Source organism: Papaver somniferum, chromosome 8 (assembly GCF_003573695.1).
Source record: "Papaver somniferum cultivar HN1 chromosome 8, ASM357369v1, whole genome shotgun sequence".
NCBI classification, from domain to species: Eukaryota; Viridiplantae; Streptophyta; class Magnoliopsida; order Ranunculales; family Papaveraceae; genus Papaver; species Papaver somniferum.
The window spans coordinates 164,072,548-164,089,997 of record NC_039365.1 but is presented as its reverse complement, the minus strand read 5'-3'; the positions used below and the strand labels follow the sequence as shown (position 1 = coordinate 164,089,997).

General features: G+C 35.8%; 1 protein-coding gene and 1 pseudogene across 1 annotated transcript; one reads left to right on the top strand and one right to left on the bottom strand.

The window, feature by feature from the left end:
• The first annotated feature begins 5,787 nt into the window (after nt 1-5,787).
• Nucleotides 5,788-8,968, top strand: LOC113303819 (annotated as a pseudogene).
• A 1,372-nt stretch (nt 8,969-10,340) lies between these two features.
• LOC113303818 (probable purine permease 11) lies at nt 10,341-13,232 on the bottom strand. Its single transcript, XM_026552905.1, has 3 exons — nt 12,902-13,232; nt 10,886-12,627; nt 10,341-10,544 (listed from the first exon to the last, which is right to left on the bottom strand). The coding sequence occupies exons 1-2, from the start codon at nt 12,939-12,941 to the stop codon at nt 11,534-11,536; spliced, it is 1,134 nt and encodes a 377-aa protein (XP_026408690.1). The 5' UTR covers nt 12,942-13,232; the 3' UTR covers nt 10,341-10,544; nt 10,886-11,533.
• Between the last annotated feature and the right edge of the window lie 4,218 nt (nt 13,233-17,450).

Here is a 17,450-nt window from a genome sequence, read left to right as displayed (position 1 = left end):
CTCCTCCAAAATCTAAGAAACAAATTCATCCACTATTACTAAGCATATTCGGCCTTAATGAAGCATGGGATTTTTTTTCAATATACAATTTTGATTGTATTCATTTTTCCAAAGAAAACGAGAATTTCTTACCCTTTCACTTAGCGACTCCATCAGCAAAATCATCAGCAAGGTGAGAGAAATATTAGGACTTTGATCTTTTTAGAAAATGAGGAATGCCAAAATGTATCATTAGGGTCAATTTTCTTGACGTTTAAGGACCTGACGAGGGATATACAATGATCTGGATAAAAGTTCTTACTAAAGAAATATCTGGACTTCTAAAAATTTATCATTTGGCCAAAAATGAAAGTAAAAAATGAGAAAAATAAAACGAGGTAATTGCACTGACATCACAACAAAATGACATCAACTTATAACTCACTCAACTACACAGTCAATTTCAATATCCTAGTTACATGCTCACCGACTAGCACCACTACTGTTCCAAAAAAAAAAGCCAAAAACTAGGGTCCTCTCATCTAGTCTTTTTCATTGTCCTTCAAATTATATGGTCCGCATAAACTTATTCCACTAGGCACGGATGAACTTGATTGTATTTGGAGACCACGGTACGAAAGTTCTCATGACCTAAACATATTTCACATTAGTCTTCGGTTTCTACTTTTTTTATTTCTCTTTCCTCCGACTTCTCTTTCTTCTGTTTTATGATTTTGTCTCATTGTCTTTACGTATATTAACAAAGTTATCTTCTAAAATCTAAGAAATAAATTCATTCACAATTACTAAGTATATTCGGCATTAATGAAGCGTGGGACTGTTTTTCAATATACAATTATGATTGTATTCATTTTTCCAAAGAAAACGAGAATTGTTTACCCTTTCACTTAGCGACTCCATTAGCAAAATCATCAGCAAGGTGAGAGAAAGATTTGGACTTTGATCATTTAAGAAAATGAGGAATGACAAAATGTTTATCATTAGAGTCATTTTTCTTGACATTTAAGGACCTGACGAGGGATATACAATGATCTGGATAGACATTCTTACTAAAGAAATATCTGGAATTCTAAAAATTTATCATTTGGCCAAAAATGAAAGTAAAAAATGAGAAAAATAAACCGAGGTAATTGCACTGACATCACAAAAAAGTGACATCAACTTATAACTCACTCAAGTAAACAGTCAATTTAAATATCCTACTAACATGCTCACCGACTAGCACCACTACCCTTCCAAAAAAAATGCCAAAAACTAGGGTCCTCTCATCTAGTCTTTTCCATTGTCCTACAAATTATATAGTCCGCATACACTTATTCTACTAGGCACGGATAAACTTGATTGTATTTGAAGACCACGGTACGGAAGTTCACATGACCTAAACATATTTCACATTTGTGGTCGGTTTCTACTTTTTTATTTCTTTTTTCTCCGTCTTTCTCTTTCATCTCTTTTATGATTTTGTCTCATTGTCTGTACATATAGAAATAATGTGTGTTATAGTGTTATTAGGAAAATTAATCCATGTAAAAATATTATGAAGCACAATAACCTATTATTAACAAAGTTCTCTTCTAAAATCTAAGAAACAAATTCATTCACAATTACTAAGCATATTCGGTCTTAATGAAGAGTGGGACTGTTTTTCAATATAAAATTATGATTGTATTCAGTTTTCCAAAGAAAACGAGAATTGCTTACCCTTTCACTTAGTGACTCCATTAGCAAAATCATCAGCAAGGTGAGAGAAATATTCGGACTTTGATTTTTGCTCTCACCTATTGAGAAACTTCTTTACCAGTTTATCTTCATCAATGGATTGTCCAAGTGACGCAGCTTTTGAGGCTATCTCTGATAGCTTTCCTGCAAATCTATCAATAGTATCAGTGTCTTTCATCTTCACTCTTTCAAATTCAGACATTAAGGTTTGCAGACGGGATTCTTTAACTCGATCATCTCCGAGATTACGCGCCTTTATTGCATCCCAAATTTTCTTTGAAGTTTCCTGTTCACCAACTTGTAGAATAAGACATTCTGGTATTGCTTGAAAGAGTAATCCAATGGCAACATTGTTTTTGTCTGGGTCCAATGTACCAGGATCAATTGTTTCCCAAACTTTGTAGATTTTCATCAGTACCTTGATTCTCATGGTCCATACTGTGTAGTTTGTGGCCTTGAGGATTGGAACTTGTATTGATGGTGGCATGAACTGTTTTGCACCCACAATGGTGGTTTCGTTTTCCATGGCTCAGAAACAAGCTCTGATACCAATTAATGGCAACTGCAAGATGAAACATAGCTTATATAAAGACAACTCTCTTTATTGATGTTTAGAAAATCTCTCAAAACTAAACACAAGCTCTAATCTTGCTCATATGATCAACCACAACTTTGGCGATCATATATATATAGAACTATGAATTCCTTTTCCTAGTCCTATTACCTTATTACATGTATTTCCTTTTCTTAGAACTAGATGACTTCTAATTCCCTTAGGATTACATCAATTTCCTAATCTTGTCCTAAGCAGCTTGTTAGTGACTTCTATGTTGAAGTTAATCCAACAACCACATCCTCACAGTTAACGAGATTTTTACCCGGACCAACCTGTACATTTTATATAAGTAAGAGATTCGCAAAGATAATTAATAATACTCCGAACGATGATTAAGCACAAGAGATAAGCTTTAATCAAAGCTCCAGTAGCATCAAAACTGGATTTCCAACAAGTAGAATAAATGACAAACATGTATCCAAGATTAAAAATTATATCATGCAGAAGAGAGATAATTTACCTGTGGTTCTTGCACTTGTTGATAATCAGACAAGCTTTGATGCGAAGAAGATTCTCCATCTGTGTGGATACTTTCCTCCGCTAAACAATCTTCCAAGCAAGTTTTTATCCATGATTTCGAAGATAATAATCACTGTTAGAAGAACTTCGACTGAATAAGGTTTCAATCAGTCATCATTATAAAAGAGTTAGGGTTTAAGAAGAAGAACATTATAAAGAGAAAGGCACATGCAATTAAGTGCGGTAGTTAAGAGAAGGTAGGGTTGGCATCTCTTAAGAAATTGTTTATTCTGATTATGTTTTTCGTTGACCCAATATGTATCTGAATATCTTCCCTCCTCAAATTCATTTTTTCCCTCCCAATAACATGACTCATTAGCACGTGAAGCTACAATTATATTGGGCTCATGGGTTACCCTTCTCGTGAATCGGGAATTCACGGGTCCGAATAAGTATATCTGTTTCTTTAATGACGACCTCTTCTTCATTACGCTCACAAAATAGAATTCTTTAATGACGACATAAATTATACTCACTCAACTCAACAATCAATTTCAATATCCACTTACATACACCTGCGCACCGACTAGACCACTACCCTTCCAAAAAAAATGCCAAAATTAGGGTCCTCTCATCTAGTCTTTTCCATTGTCCTTCAAATTATATGTTCCGTATAAACTTATTCCACCAGGCACGGATAAACTCGATTGTATTTGGAGACCACGGTACGAAAGTTCACAAGACCTAAACATATTATACATTTGTCGTCGGTTTATACTTTTTTTATTTCTCTTTCCTCTGGATTTCTCTTTCTTCTCTTTTATAATTTAGTCTCATTGTCTTTACATATAGCAATAATGTGTGCTATAATGTTATAAAGAAAATTAATCCTTGTAAAAAATTATGAAGCACAATAACCTATTATTAACAAAGTTCTCTTCCAAAATCTAAGAAACAGATTCATTCACAATTACTAAGCATATTCGGTCTTAAGCGCGGGACTGTTTTGCAATATACAATTTTGATTGTATTCATTTTTCAAAAAAAAAAAACGAGAATTGCTTACTGATAGGATCCGGAGATGCCTATATATGATAACCGCAATCGCACGGTGTCTAACTAGTAGACAGAGGCAAGTACAAGGGTCGAACCCACAGGGAGCGGTGAAAATACAGATAACTAATATATCTAATCGAAAACAATACTTTTGGGATTTTTAGGATTAAGAATGAAATAATAAAATTAAACTAAACTAATAAAGTAAATCCAAAGGAAAAATCGGTAACCAAGGTTTCATGGTATTCACTACTATCTCTATTTAATTACTGAAATGAAACATGATTCCAAATATATGTTTATTGTTCGTTCTATCAACATTAGGCCTGTCAATATGTGTCCGATATCCGAAATCCGTTTCCGAGTATTCGGGATCCTATAGGATTTTATCCATTTTTTCGGATATCGGATACAGATATTTATCGGATATTTCTTTCTTAACCTATCGGAATCGGATTAGGCTCTATCTGTTTGGTTAGTATCCGATATCCGATAGAACATGGATTTATTTGTGATTTACCCTAACCATATTTATGATTTATTTGTGATTTACCCTAATATCCGATATCCGATACAAATGTCTGATATCCGATATGAAATGTTTGAAAATTTGAACTTAAATTTCAATTATGAACATGTTTTAAAGGGTTTTTTACATTTTTTTTCTTAACCGGATATTATCGGATAAGTATCCGATATCCGATAGCTTAGCCTATCGGAATCGATATCTAATTTTAATATCCTATAGGATATTATCGGATATCGAATATCTAATAGTGCTTAACCTGTCGGATATCGGATATTCTTCCATTGACAGGCCTAACCAACACCTCCTATTATCTGTATTAGAATCGCAAATATCACTGGGACACCCTAAGCATGGCACATCAAAAGACTAAACCCAAGCAAGCGCCATCAGTTTGTGTTAGCGAAACTAAATTATTGATTCACAAATTTTATCTGTCTTTTATAAGTATAACCCATCAAAGGATTCAACCCAAGCATGAACTATCAAATAACGAGACCAAAACTATTTGTAAAACTATCCAATTACGCACACAGATTATTACTAAATCGGTCGGGTAACAACTCATTTTTTCATTAAATCAATAAACAATACTTAGAAAATCAATTTATTCAAATCATAATGGTCTTTGCTCAATTATCAAAATCAAATAGCCTAACACCCCAAGTAGTTTCCACCATAAACCCTGGTTACATAAAAATCTAGCAATACATGATTATGGGTTTCTTAAAACCCATCAACAATTATAACAAATGAGAAATGATCAAACCAATGTAGTCTTCGTCGTCGTCCCTCGTTCTTAAGATCTTCAAATGGTCGTCACCGCCGTACTCTCAGAACAGAAAACCCTTCTTGGTTGTGCGGCTCTCTCGCGACCTCCTTTTTCTGTTCTTTTCGATTGCTATATGGCAATTAGCACGTGAAGCAACAATCATTTGGGCCCATTGGTTACCCTTCTCGTGAATCGGGAATTCACGGGACTGAGTAAATTATCTCTCTTTCTTTAGTGTTCTTCTTCATTACGCTCACAAAAGTAGAATTCTTTTCTTCTTTCTTAATAACATCACAAAAGTTTTCTTCAGCTCCCTCTTCATCACAATCACAAAAGGAGAAATTTTTTCTTGTTTCTTACTAACACCGAAAAAAAAGCTCTTTGTATTGAGAAAAATGTTTAGTACCAACTTCTTTGTAATGGAGGCTCCACCATTTCTCTTACATTCTACTCTTCCAGGTAATAATAATCACTTCACTCTTTCTATATATTTGGGGGATTGTTCCTGATGAAAATCTCATCAAACTCACCTATTTCAGTTTACAGATTTTCTGAAGAATTTCAATTGATTATTTAAGGGTTTTGTATTTGGTTTTGGTGATTGGGAGCAGTGGTGTTAGCGTTGTACTTGTGTTTAATCTTTTGAGCGATGGAAGAGTCGAGACCTCTTAACCGGGCTTTAATTGATGCTGCTGCTGGTGCTATTTCCGGTGGCATATCCAGAACGGTAACATCGCCATTGGATGTTATAAAGATTAGATTTCAGGTCTGTTTTTCATTCAGAATTTGATCAAATTTGAGACTTATTCATATTGATTTTGCATACTTGGTACTATTTGGTGTTTTGGTCTAACTGTGCATATGAACGAGGAGTATGTTACATTTGAATTTTTGGCAAATTTTCATGAATTCGAAGCGAAAACATGTTGATTTTGAGATTATCTTTTTGTGTTCTCTAGCTTCTCTGGTTGTCTATGTTGAAGGAGTCCTTTTTCTGAGCCTTTAGGTGTCTTTTGACAGGTTCAGTTGGAGCCAACTTCATCATGGGAATTACTTCGTAAAGGGGTGCATGAATCCTCAAAATATACTGGGATGATGCAGGCAACTAAAGCCATTCTCAGAGAAGAGGGTTTACCGGTACCAACTACTCTATGTTATTACTGGTTTCTATTTGAATATCTGTTCTTGCTAATTCTTGTTTATTAGTTAATAGGCTGGTTGGTGCATTTTTAGGACTCCACATGTTTCTCATGTTTTCTCTTTTAGCAAATGCAGTCTTAAATTAGATTCTTAAATTATATATCGGTAACAGGTTGAAGTCACTCTGATCTATGTAAGCTTTGATTAGAACCTATTAATCCCCAGACCTACTCAGTTTGAGAAGTGGCTTCTTTTTCTTTCACTTTGCCCAAAACTTAATGTAGTGCAAATATGAAACTGTTATAACTTATATGCATGATTGTTATGTTCTTGTTTCTGATCAAAGATTCTTATGATAGGGTTTTTGGCGCGGTAATGTCCCAGGGCTACTCATGGTCATGCCGTATACTTCTATACAATTTACGGTGTTGCACAAGATTAAAACATTTCTCTCGGGTTCATCTAAAGCAGGTATGCCCATACTGGGGAACAACTCACACTCTTTTGAATTGTTTTTTGAGCCAATCGTATCTTTTTACTTCGAGCATAGCTAATAAATCATCATCTGTATTTGCAATTGCAGATACATATTGGTATATATGTGCAGTAAAAGAAAAGGGAAGAAAACATTATGATCTTAGTAAAATAACGATCACGGCTAAGTTAGGTTTTGGGTCTGATAAATATAGTTGTTTTGGTTTTTAAGCTAAACATACTGCTTGTCTCCGTCATTTGATTAGTTTATTTGGTCTTTTTGTTGGAATTCAGTATTGCTCACTACAGTTCAAGTAGAGAGCCTTAGCATCTGATGCATCTGTCGTATTGGCTGAATTGGAATACTTTTGATTATTGCCTCCGGCTAGGTTATAGGTTCCGTTGTTACTTATCAGAATATATTTTGCATGTCTGACTGACTAAATGAAACTTTGAAAAAGTATTTGAATCATCTAATATTCAAGCGGTCTAGCCAGTTGTACTTACTACTGACGAAGTTCATAATCGTGTGTAATTGCAACTTCACACCCTATTTACTGCGCTGCTCTAACTCAGATGCTTTAATGATGCAGGGGATCACGTTCACTTAAGTCCGCACCTATCTTACGTAAGTGGAGCATTAGCGGGATGTGCAGCAACTGTCGGATCATATCCATTTGATCTATTACGGACGATTTTAGCCTCACAAGGGGAGCCAAAGGTATGCACTTTAAGTTCATAAAATTTACCTTTTTATGGACAATTTTCTTCTTTTCTTTTTTACTCCCTTTGTGGAGTTTCTTGCAAAAAAGAAAGAAAAGTAAAATAGTGCGCATATTTCAGAGAAATTGGTTAAGTTATTCATTTTTTCTGGAGAAAAGAGTTGAAAGCATTTACGCTGTTCCCCACTCACTTTATATAGGTATATACAACCATGAGATATGCTTTTGTTGATATCGTAAGAAGTCGTGGCTTTCGAGGGTTATATGCCGGGTTAACACCAGCTTCGGTTGAGATCATTCCTTATGCTGGAGTGCAGTTTGGCACTTATGACACCTTTAAGCGCTGGACAATGGTAAGTTCATTTTATTTGTATTTTTTGCACTTTGAAGAAACTGTAGTATATGATGTCTACATCTTGTGTAATCACTTAATTGCATGCTTTCTGTTTCTAATGTAAGAACCTTACGTCCTTACCAACTGGCGTAGTTACCATGTAATAGCAAATTGCCTAATTTGAACATTACAGCAATACAAACTGTCCAGTGGTACTTGTAGCTAACAGTATCATACTTTTTTGTCTCTTTAGTGGTTGAACAAGCAATGATGGCTCGATCGAGGTTCAAATCATATATCTGAAAGTCTATCTAGCTTCCAGCTTTTTTTTGTGCGGGTTAGCTTCTAGTACATGTGCCAGAGCTGTCTGCCACCCTCTTGATGTGGTCAAGAAGAGGTTCCAGGTATATCTCAGAACTTTTTTTTTCTTCTCATCGACTCAGATTTTCTAAATCTTAAAGAGTACAATTTAAGTCTAACTTGGCAAACACACTGCTATGAATCTTTTCTCACATAGCAGTGCCAACACAGAACATTTTTTCACTATATATATTGGTGCCGTAGACATAACATAAACCTGTAATGAAGTTGTTGTCAAAGTTTCTATGATAAATCAACTAATGCTCTATGTTTGTATCTTTGATGCTTCTTGAGAGGTCATCAAAACCTCTACCACCGTAATATAAAACCTCTTCCTTTGTGATACTAATCTAAATCCTCTTCTCTTATGCTGCAGATTGTAGGACTTCATAGGGACAAAGTATGGAGCTCGAGTTGAGCAACATGCTTATAATGGCATGTGTAATGCCCTGAGGTGCATCTTGGTAACTGAAGGGTGGGCTGGTCTTTACAAGGGTATTATCACTTCTGTAATCAAAGCTGCTCCAGCTGGTGCAGTCACATTTGCTGCTTGTGAATACACATCAGAATGGTTAGAATCATATTCGTCTCGGAATGGAGCTTGATTCATTTTATACTATGTTACATTTTTTAGCCAGGTTATTTCAAAAACGCAGTCGCAAGGAATAGAGAGTGAGCTTGTTTGCTTGAATTCATTCCAAAAGCTACTGCCAGGTTAATAGGCCATTGATTATTTGTTATCAGAAGCCAGAATTTTGTTAATATAATTGAACTTTTGCTCTTTTTACAAGTCCATCTAAAGACAGGACACTTTGTTGCTTAAATACAAACATCCCTTTTTTCATGTTTGGGTGATAGTTCGAATTCCCAAAATCCGAATGGTTTTTCAGAACGAATGCTACCATCAAAAAATTCTGAAGGTGGATGTGTAACGTCTTATATGGTTTCTCAATAGGTATGCAAACTTTTTAAACAGATTCGAAACTCTGATCCCAAAGTAGGAGACTTAAGCCTCAGACCAACAGGCTATGGCAAGTTGGTTCCAACACCTTACTATTGAATATCTTATGCTTTCTAAACAGTCTTCTTGACTAGCTGTGGTAAATTTGAGAACATCCTTGCAATTTCGATTGTGCAAACAAATCCCAACTGTTCTCCCAACAACATTAGAAGGAAAAAAAAAAGAAGCTAAAAGAAAAAGAGAAGTGAAAAGTAAACACAATCTACCATTACCAACCAACCATTCCTTGCCTCTAATACAATGTTCATTGATAACTTTTCCTCATTTCTTTAACATCTTCTGTTTTATCTCCAACTTCGTATTCATTGAAAACCTGCTTCTTCTCATCACCGGTCACTCAATTTCGAACCCAATCATACCAAATTCCAAAAATTGTATTCATTTAATATTCATCAAAATATTCAAAAAAGCATAAGATATTCAAGATTGCACACACAGAAAAGTAAGCACTGATAATATCTTGAGGTCTTCAAAGCATCACAATTTCCTCAAAAAATTGCCCATCCTTGCGTTCCACAGACCAGCAAATCTCTGGAAGTCAAGTGCGGATTCGACAAAATCATGTCAAAGGAACCACTTGAAAGAGGTTTGAAGCATTCAGATTCTTGGATTTTGAGCATAGAAACACAGGTAGATGACTTTTTTGTTCTTGCCTTAACAATGTCATATATAAGTGTTACATGCTTTGTTGGATATGGAAGAGAAAATGCAGACAGATGTCAACTTTAAAAACCAAGAACCATAACTTGAGTTGGAGGAACACCAAAAGCAGTAACAAACAGAAATGACACCCGCCATCATCCAAGCAGGCAGGTACAGTAAGGACCACGACGACCGTGCATAAAAAATTAGGTTCATGGGTTCATGATCAAGTTCTAGCGCAACTCGTACTTCGCAAAGGTCTCCCAAGAAGAAAATATATTTTTTCCCTATAAGCAGATCCTTGAAATGATACCTGGGCATATTAAAATTCTATTAGCAAAATCAGCACCATCGCTTCTCCATCTTTGCATCCACAAGTGCACGTAAGCAGTCAGACTTACTTTCTTTTGCTGGACTCAAACTCAATGTGTTGGCTATTCTAACTTCCATTTGTCAAAGGCGTGGTTTCATGATAGCAAATTACCAATCTTAAGCAATATAATTAATCACTGCATTGTTGCATTAATTTGATACCCTGTGTTATACTACTACAAAAACGATAAAGAATCTCTAAAACCTAAACGGAAGTCTATAGAACTTTGTAAAACACTACATGTAGCAAAAGCAACTGGCAGCTGCAAAGCAGTCACTGAGACACTGACTGTAATGCTGTTGTTGATCAGGGGAAGCAGTGTTTACAAACCTGCAGTATAAACATGACATCAATAAAATAGTAGTAAATTTGGGGAATAAAGCACTAGGATAAGTCCCTGAAGGATATCTAATGAAAATAGTACTGCTAAACTGATGAATTCCAATTAGTTTCAGAATGGAGCACTTAGATTTAGGTACTGAAGGGCTTCTACTGAAACTAATGAGTTGCAGACTAATAGTACCTAGTAAGCAAAAAGCATGGCTGCCCACTTATCTTAATAAGTAAAGAATTTATGGCATATAAGAATAGGAATTTATGCAAACTATCATTGTGAGAAAAAGATTCATCTAACAAGACAAAATGAGGTAAAGAGAGCTATGTAAACTGACCTGTTCAAGCCGCATTGTATCTCCTTTTGTTTACTTATGGACTGGTCCAGCTGAACTCCCTCCTTTAATTTCTTCAAATGTCTGGCATCATCTTTTTCCTTAGGATTGGTACCCCTTCTGCAGTATCACAATAGAAGTTTCTGGCTGGTGGTGGAGGTGGAAGGATGTGAGGGATAGGAGGAGAGAGCATCATGTGATGAGGCATTTTGAAGAGAAAATCATGTTGCTGCCTCTCACTATCAGAGTCGTCTATTGCTTTCTCTGGCTTCTTAATGAAGTTGTTCGACTCATCAACTCTAATGGCTAGATCCGTGTGAGAGGTTCTCACAGTGCAACTGGAATTTCTCATGAATTGAGCGAAAATTGTGAAATGAAAAATCTGTTTTTCTATTAATTTTTTTTAATTCGAAGTGAATTACATTTAAAAATTCAGTTGATGAATTTCGCAAGCACTACACATTCAAAATACTGTACCACAAGAAAAATAGACCATAAATTCTTCAACATATACTAAAAATAGACTATACTGAGGAGATAGAAAACTAAACATTACTCACAGCTAGCTGAACTAGATACGGAATCATCCAAATTTATAGCTTCTAGTTATTTTTACCACTAGCTTATGTACCTTTCTTTCTTTTCCTTCTTTCAAGATGTGGGAGAGGTATGAGGAGCTTCAGTGGAAGCAGTTCCTTTGGCCTGTAGCTTGATATCATCGAGATAGTTCTGATAAATGTGATTAACAAATCCCCAAGTAGCCGTTAACATTGCGATCACCTTTATCCCATCCATCTTATCATGGAATGTAATGACAGCAACAATTGGAATAAGCGGCAACGCCAAGGTACTAATAGCATTGGAAAAGAGCGAAGATACCACAAATATCAACCCAACAACGCCAACAGAACATAACTGCCAAAAAACAGCAGTCCAAACTAGAACCATCACATATGAAAAATTTCCTTTCTTGAAACCATTCATCTCTGCACTCAACCCGTTCCATTCCCCACTGGCGAAAAGGCCGACAATGCAAGCACATGTGGCAACAATTGATGTGTAAATTTGCATATCCAAGACCACTGAAAATGTCACCCGTCTAAAAACCTTATCAAAGGAAAGCTGCATGAGGGAGAGCAGTAGAGCGTACAGCGCTGATGCCCCTAGAGTAGATATGAAACCGAGAATATACTGTCCTTTAGATACTTGAGTGGATTCAGAGGATTCAGAACCAACTGCTAACATAGAAGCAGATATGGTGAGGTTTACTACACTGTTGAGAACTAACATAGTAAATTTTTGGCGATTGATAAAGTATGAAAACACTGCATTGAAAGCCAGTTGGGTTGCACATAGCAATGAATAGGTTGACACGGGGAGGTACAAGAGCCCAACTGAATAAAGCATGTTGTTGAATGCTATTACCAGACCAAGACCAATATAGATAGATGCGATTACGAATATTGAGGGTTTATTAATTGTTGGATCATAAGACTTTGTGGAGGATGGTATGAAGAACAATGGGATAAAAAGGACAGGGAAGGCAATGGTTTGAACAAGAGTCGCCATCCACTTACTATTTCCACCTTGATCATAATAAAACCTCCCCAAGAGAGTGGCTACAGTTTGTCCAACTAGCAAAAATGCGATGTTGAGCGCCACTAAGAACCACCATTGCCATCTTTTCAGTCCAAGGTAAAGTGGTTTGTCTGTAGAGGTAAAGGCTACGCCTGAGTTTTGAGATTCTTGATATGCAACACAAGATAAAAAAACAAGTTAGCCAAACCATTAGAGAGGCATGTATCCACAAAGGAAAATTAAACATGGAAACCCTAACACCAACATCAACAGCAATAATAGATATATAGCGACTGCAATCCATTAATTACTATGATGAATCAAACACAAACAACAGCACAATCACATAATTTCACGCTGAATTATTCTCAGGAGTAACAAAAAAAAATCAATTCTCAATGAACATGAATAAAGTGTGTGAGAGGAAGGGGGAGAGAGTACCTAACATCGTCGGAAGTAGTGTTTCAGTTTCTTCGTCCATCCAACGGAGAGAACTGGGGAATCGAAATTGTTTCCTAATATAAGTGATTTCCGGCTAGAAAACCGGAGATTCTGTTGGAGATTTCTTTTTTAGGTCAGTAATACCTAAACACCAAACACCATCTGGCTTCTGCGAGATTTCAGCTAACCGGTCGCTACGGTCCGGTTGTCTGCTTCAATGGCAAAGGAGGATGGAAGAAAAAGACGGAGAAATTGATCTGAATGAAAAAAAGGAGAAAAAATATCTAACAAGGAATCTTTTTGCATTTTGTGGTTGGTTTGGGAAAAATTTGGGACCCGGTGATGTACATTCTGGGCATTTTTGTTTCTTTCGGTCTCTTTTTCACATTTTTATTTACAAATCTATCAACAACATTGCTGATACATACTTCAAAAAAAAAAATATATATATATATATATCTAATTGAGGGTGCCGAAATACCAAATACATGTCCCGATATTGTAACTTATGATTTTACTTAATCCACAACGTTTTATTTAAAACGTAGATATGACAGACTTAATTACTCACTCAAAGTTATAAGATTTCTCAATGGCTCGGCTGGAAAGCCAATTGAAGCCGTATCGAATCTGCTTGTTTGGCGGAAGAGATCGATATAATATCTTTTTGTTGCCTAAAAAACTGATGTAATATTTATCTTTTTCATGATATACAGGATAATCTTCGTTTTTCTCCCGAAAGCTTGATTATCAAAGAGGTATATCAAATTTTTTGTGTACTTTTTGGTTTCATTCTTTCATAGATTTATCGGCTTCCACAGAGTATATACATGGATGTCAATGATAGTGAGACCCAAACTGAGAATCACATCATTGGTGATTAGGGGTGTAAATTCGGGCAGGTCGGGTCGTCCGACCCAAAAATTAAGACAGGCCGGGCAGGTCAGGCTTAATATTTTTGAGCCCGTAAACAAATCAGGCCGGACAGGTCGGGCACAAGTAGATAATTTGCTACCCAAAGACCGCCCAAAGCCCGTTTTTTATACGGGCAGGCCAGATCGGGCCGGACAGGCCACTATTTTGATTTATTTTTTTAAGTTTAAATTTTCAAATGAACGGTATTAAATACAATATCCTTTCCTTTCCAACATCGCATATCATAAGTGATAGTATTATTTTATATTTAAATTACACTGACAAATATTTAATTTTAACCTATAATAAATAATTAATTAGAGTAGGGGTGTAAATTTGGGCAGGCCGGGCCGCCCGATCCAAAAACTAAGACAGGTCGGACAGGCCAGGCTTAATATTTGTGAGCCCGTAAACAAATTTAGGACTGACAGGCCGGGCACAAGTAGATAATTTGCTACCCAAAGACCGCCCAAAGTCCGTTTTTTATACGGGCAGGCCAGATCGGGCCGGACAAGCCACTATTTTTTTTTTTTTTAAGTTTAAATTTTCAAATGAACGGTATTAAATACAATATCTTTTCCTTTCCAACATCGCATATCGTAAGTGATAGTATTATTTTATATTTAAATTACACTGACAAATTTTTAATTTTAGCCTATAATAAATAATTAATTAGAGTACAATAAACTTTCTAATAAGAAAATATATTACCATTAATGTTTTGAAAAGGTTAATTATAAGTAAAAACAATTATATATTTTATTTTTCTTGACACAAAATTGACAATTATAAAATTGTAACTTTTAAGTCTTTTTAAAAGGATATTAAATGACTAATGGCACATAGAAGGCTTTCAGGCCGGGCACCAGGCCGGGTATCAGGCCGGGCATCATAATTATTCCCAAAGCCCGAGACCGCCCAATAATTAATCCAGGTCGGGCCGGGTGGTCCATGACGGGCCATAACAGACTTTGGGCTACTTCGGGTACAGGCGGGCTCGGGCGGATATAGACAGGCCGAGTAATTTCGGGTATTATTTACACCCCTAAATTAGAGTACAATAAACTTTCTAATAAGAAAATATATTACCATTAATGTTTTGAAAAGGTTAATTATAAGTAAAAAAGCAATTATATATTTTATTTTTCTTGACACAAAATTGACAATTATAAAATTGTAACTTTTAAGTCTTTTAAGAGGATATTAAATGATTAATGACACATAGAAGACTTTCAGGCCGGGTATCAGGTCGGGCATCATAATTAATCGCAAAGCTCGAGACCGCCCAATAAATTAATCCAGGCCAGATCGGGTGGTCCATGACGGGCCATAACAGGCTTTGGGCTACTTCGGGTACAGGCGAGCTCGGACGGATACAGGCAGGCCGAGTATTTTCGGGTATTATTTACACCCCTATTGGTGATATAAGCGAAGGATTTTACAATAAGACGTTTAATTCATTTGAAGACGCTGGGGACAGTTATGTTGAGTACGGAAGAAATAATGGTTTCAACGTGCGGATACGCTCAACAAATAAGACTCGTCTAAGAGTTGATCAAGTGACATCAGCTCATTTTGTTTGTTCACGGGAAGGACAGAAGATAAATGATAAAATAGAGGGAATCGACAAAAGAAAACCTAGAAATATATATATATATATATATATATATATATATATATATATATATATATACTATATTTTATTTTTATTTTTATTTTTATTTTGTGATAAACAAGGAACATTTTCATTAATGGGATTTCAAGGTTACTATGAGTTTAAGATCGAAAATAAGAGAATACAAAGTAACAAGAACATACCGTAAGAGTACAATACCGAGAAATCCGATAAGAGAAAGAGAAGGATTACCGGAGTAAGACAAATACAAGCATGAATAAGATCTGATTAAATCGAAGAAGGATCGTTTTTCTCGGAATTAAATTCCAACAATTTAGTTTGTTTTTCTTCTTTAGAAAGAAATGCTCCCAAAGTAGGATGGATTTGCTCAAATCTCTTGTAAATAGTGATGAAACTTCCGTTGCCAAAAAGACCACCGATGAAGATTTTGTCGCAGGATAAGTGATGATGAAAATTCCGATGAAGAGTTCGTCGCTGGAGACAACAAAGATGGAGATTTCGTCGTTGGAAAGCATCACTATTGATCTTAGAACCCAACCCAATAACCCAAAATCGCCATTAAAGCGAAGATAAACCTCAAAAGAATAGATAAAACCACCAAAACGATGTAGATAAGTAGAAAACATAATAAAAACTAAACTAATCTACTAACTAACTTAGAAAGCAAGGAATCATGAAGAAATCTGCTCAGATCTAGTCCATTTTCTGGACTAGATCTGAGCATAGAAGGGTTGTTTTTGATGGTTTTGTTGGAGAAGAAGAAGGAACGAAAGAGAGGAGAGAGAAGGAGAAATAAATAAAAAAAATCACCTAGAAATACCAACACCATTGAATGTGGGTGTAAAGAAGAGATGCGGGTTATATACAGTGAAATTCTTCGTAAATGGAGAGTATTGGTAAATGGAGAATAATAAATGAACACAACCATAAGTTTGTGAGTCTTGAGAATGCAGATTCGGTTACGGACAAAATCGTTACATGCCAATTTGTTTCAGAAAAACAGATCGAGAAAATTTTGTTGATTCTATTGTTGATGAAGAAACAGCTTTCAGATCTGAAATTCAAAAGATACTAACGATGTTGATGAAAAGAAATTCAGCAGCAGAAGAAGATGATTTACTGGTGATTGAATCTTTAGATTTCAGATAAAACTTTTCGAATTTTTTCTTCTCCTGATTTCAGCTGACGGAAGAACGGTTCTCTCTCTCGTTTTTCTTTCTTTCCGTTGGATCAACTGTTTTTTGGTTTTGGAACATTAATTATATACAAAGGGTAATTATGTAATCTCGTGAAATTCTAATTGGGCCCTGACGGGCTTTGAATGGAGAGGGGTATTTTTATTGCTTTATAAGGGTAATTTTGAAGCCCGTGAAAAAGAGAGGCATTTATATAATTCCCACTATATTTATTACAATCATTATCTTCAAATATGTGATGTCATATGCATAAGTGTTTTTAATAATTTTGATACTTGGTTCTTTTGTAGAAAAACTGATTTTATTCCAAAAATATTACAGGTGCTACTTTACTTATGCAAGGGTGCCCAGATATATGGACCAGAAGCTGATCAAATGATATGGGCACTCTTTTAATTCGGACGATAAGCAAATGTAGTAGAAGAGGTATAAAAGTTTTCCCCTAATGATTTGTGTAATAATGTTTTGAAATCCGCTAACCCATCCGCATCCATCCCGTTCATCCGCTCACCCGTGGGTATTAAACTTGCCGGATAGTGAACTGGACGCGTGTACATTTTTAAAATCCGTCATTTTATTGGACTGGACGTGGGTGGTACCAAATCCATATCCACCCATCCGTTGCTCACCACTCGTAAATAGGGAGAGATCTTACTCAAAGACCCAACCCTCACGGCCCAAAACTTTATACCATCCCACCAAGCCCAAAACAATATATCCCAATATTTTAGTGTTTTGTTTTAGTGTTTTCAGACAATAATTGGGAATAGAGTACGCCACAAACAAATTCACAATGTATTTT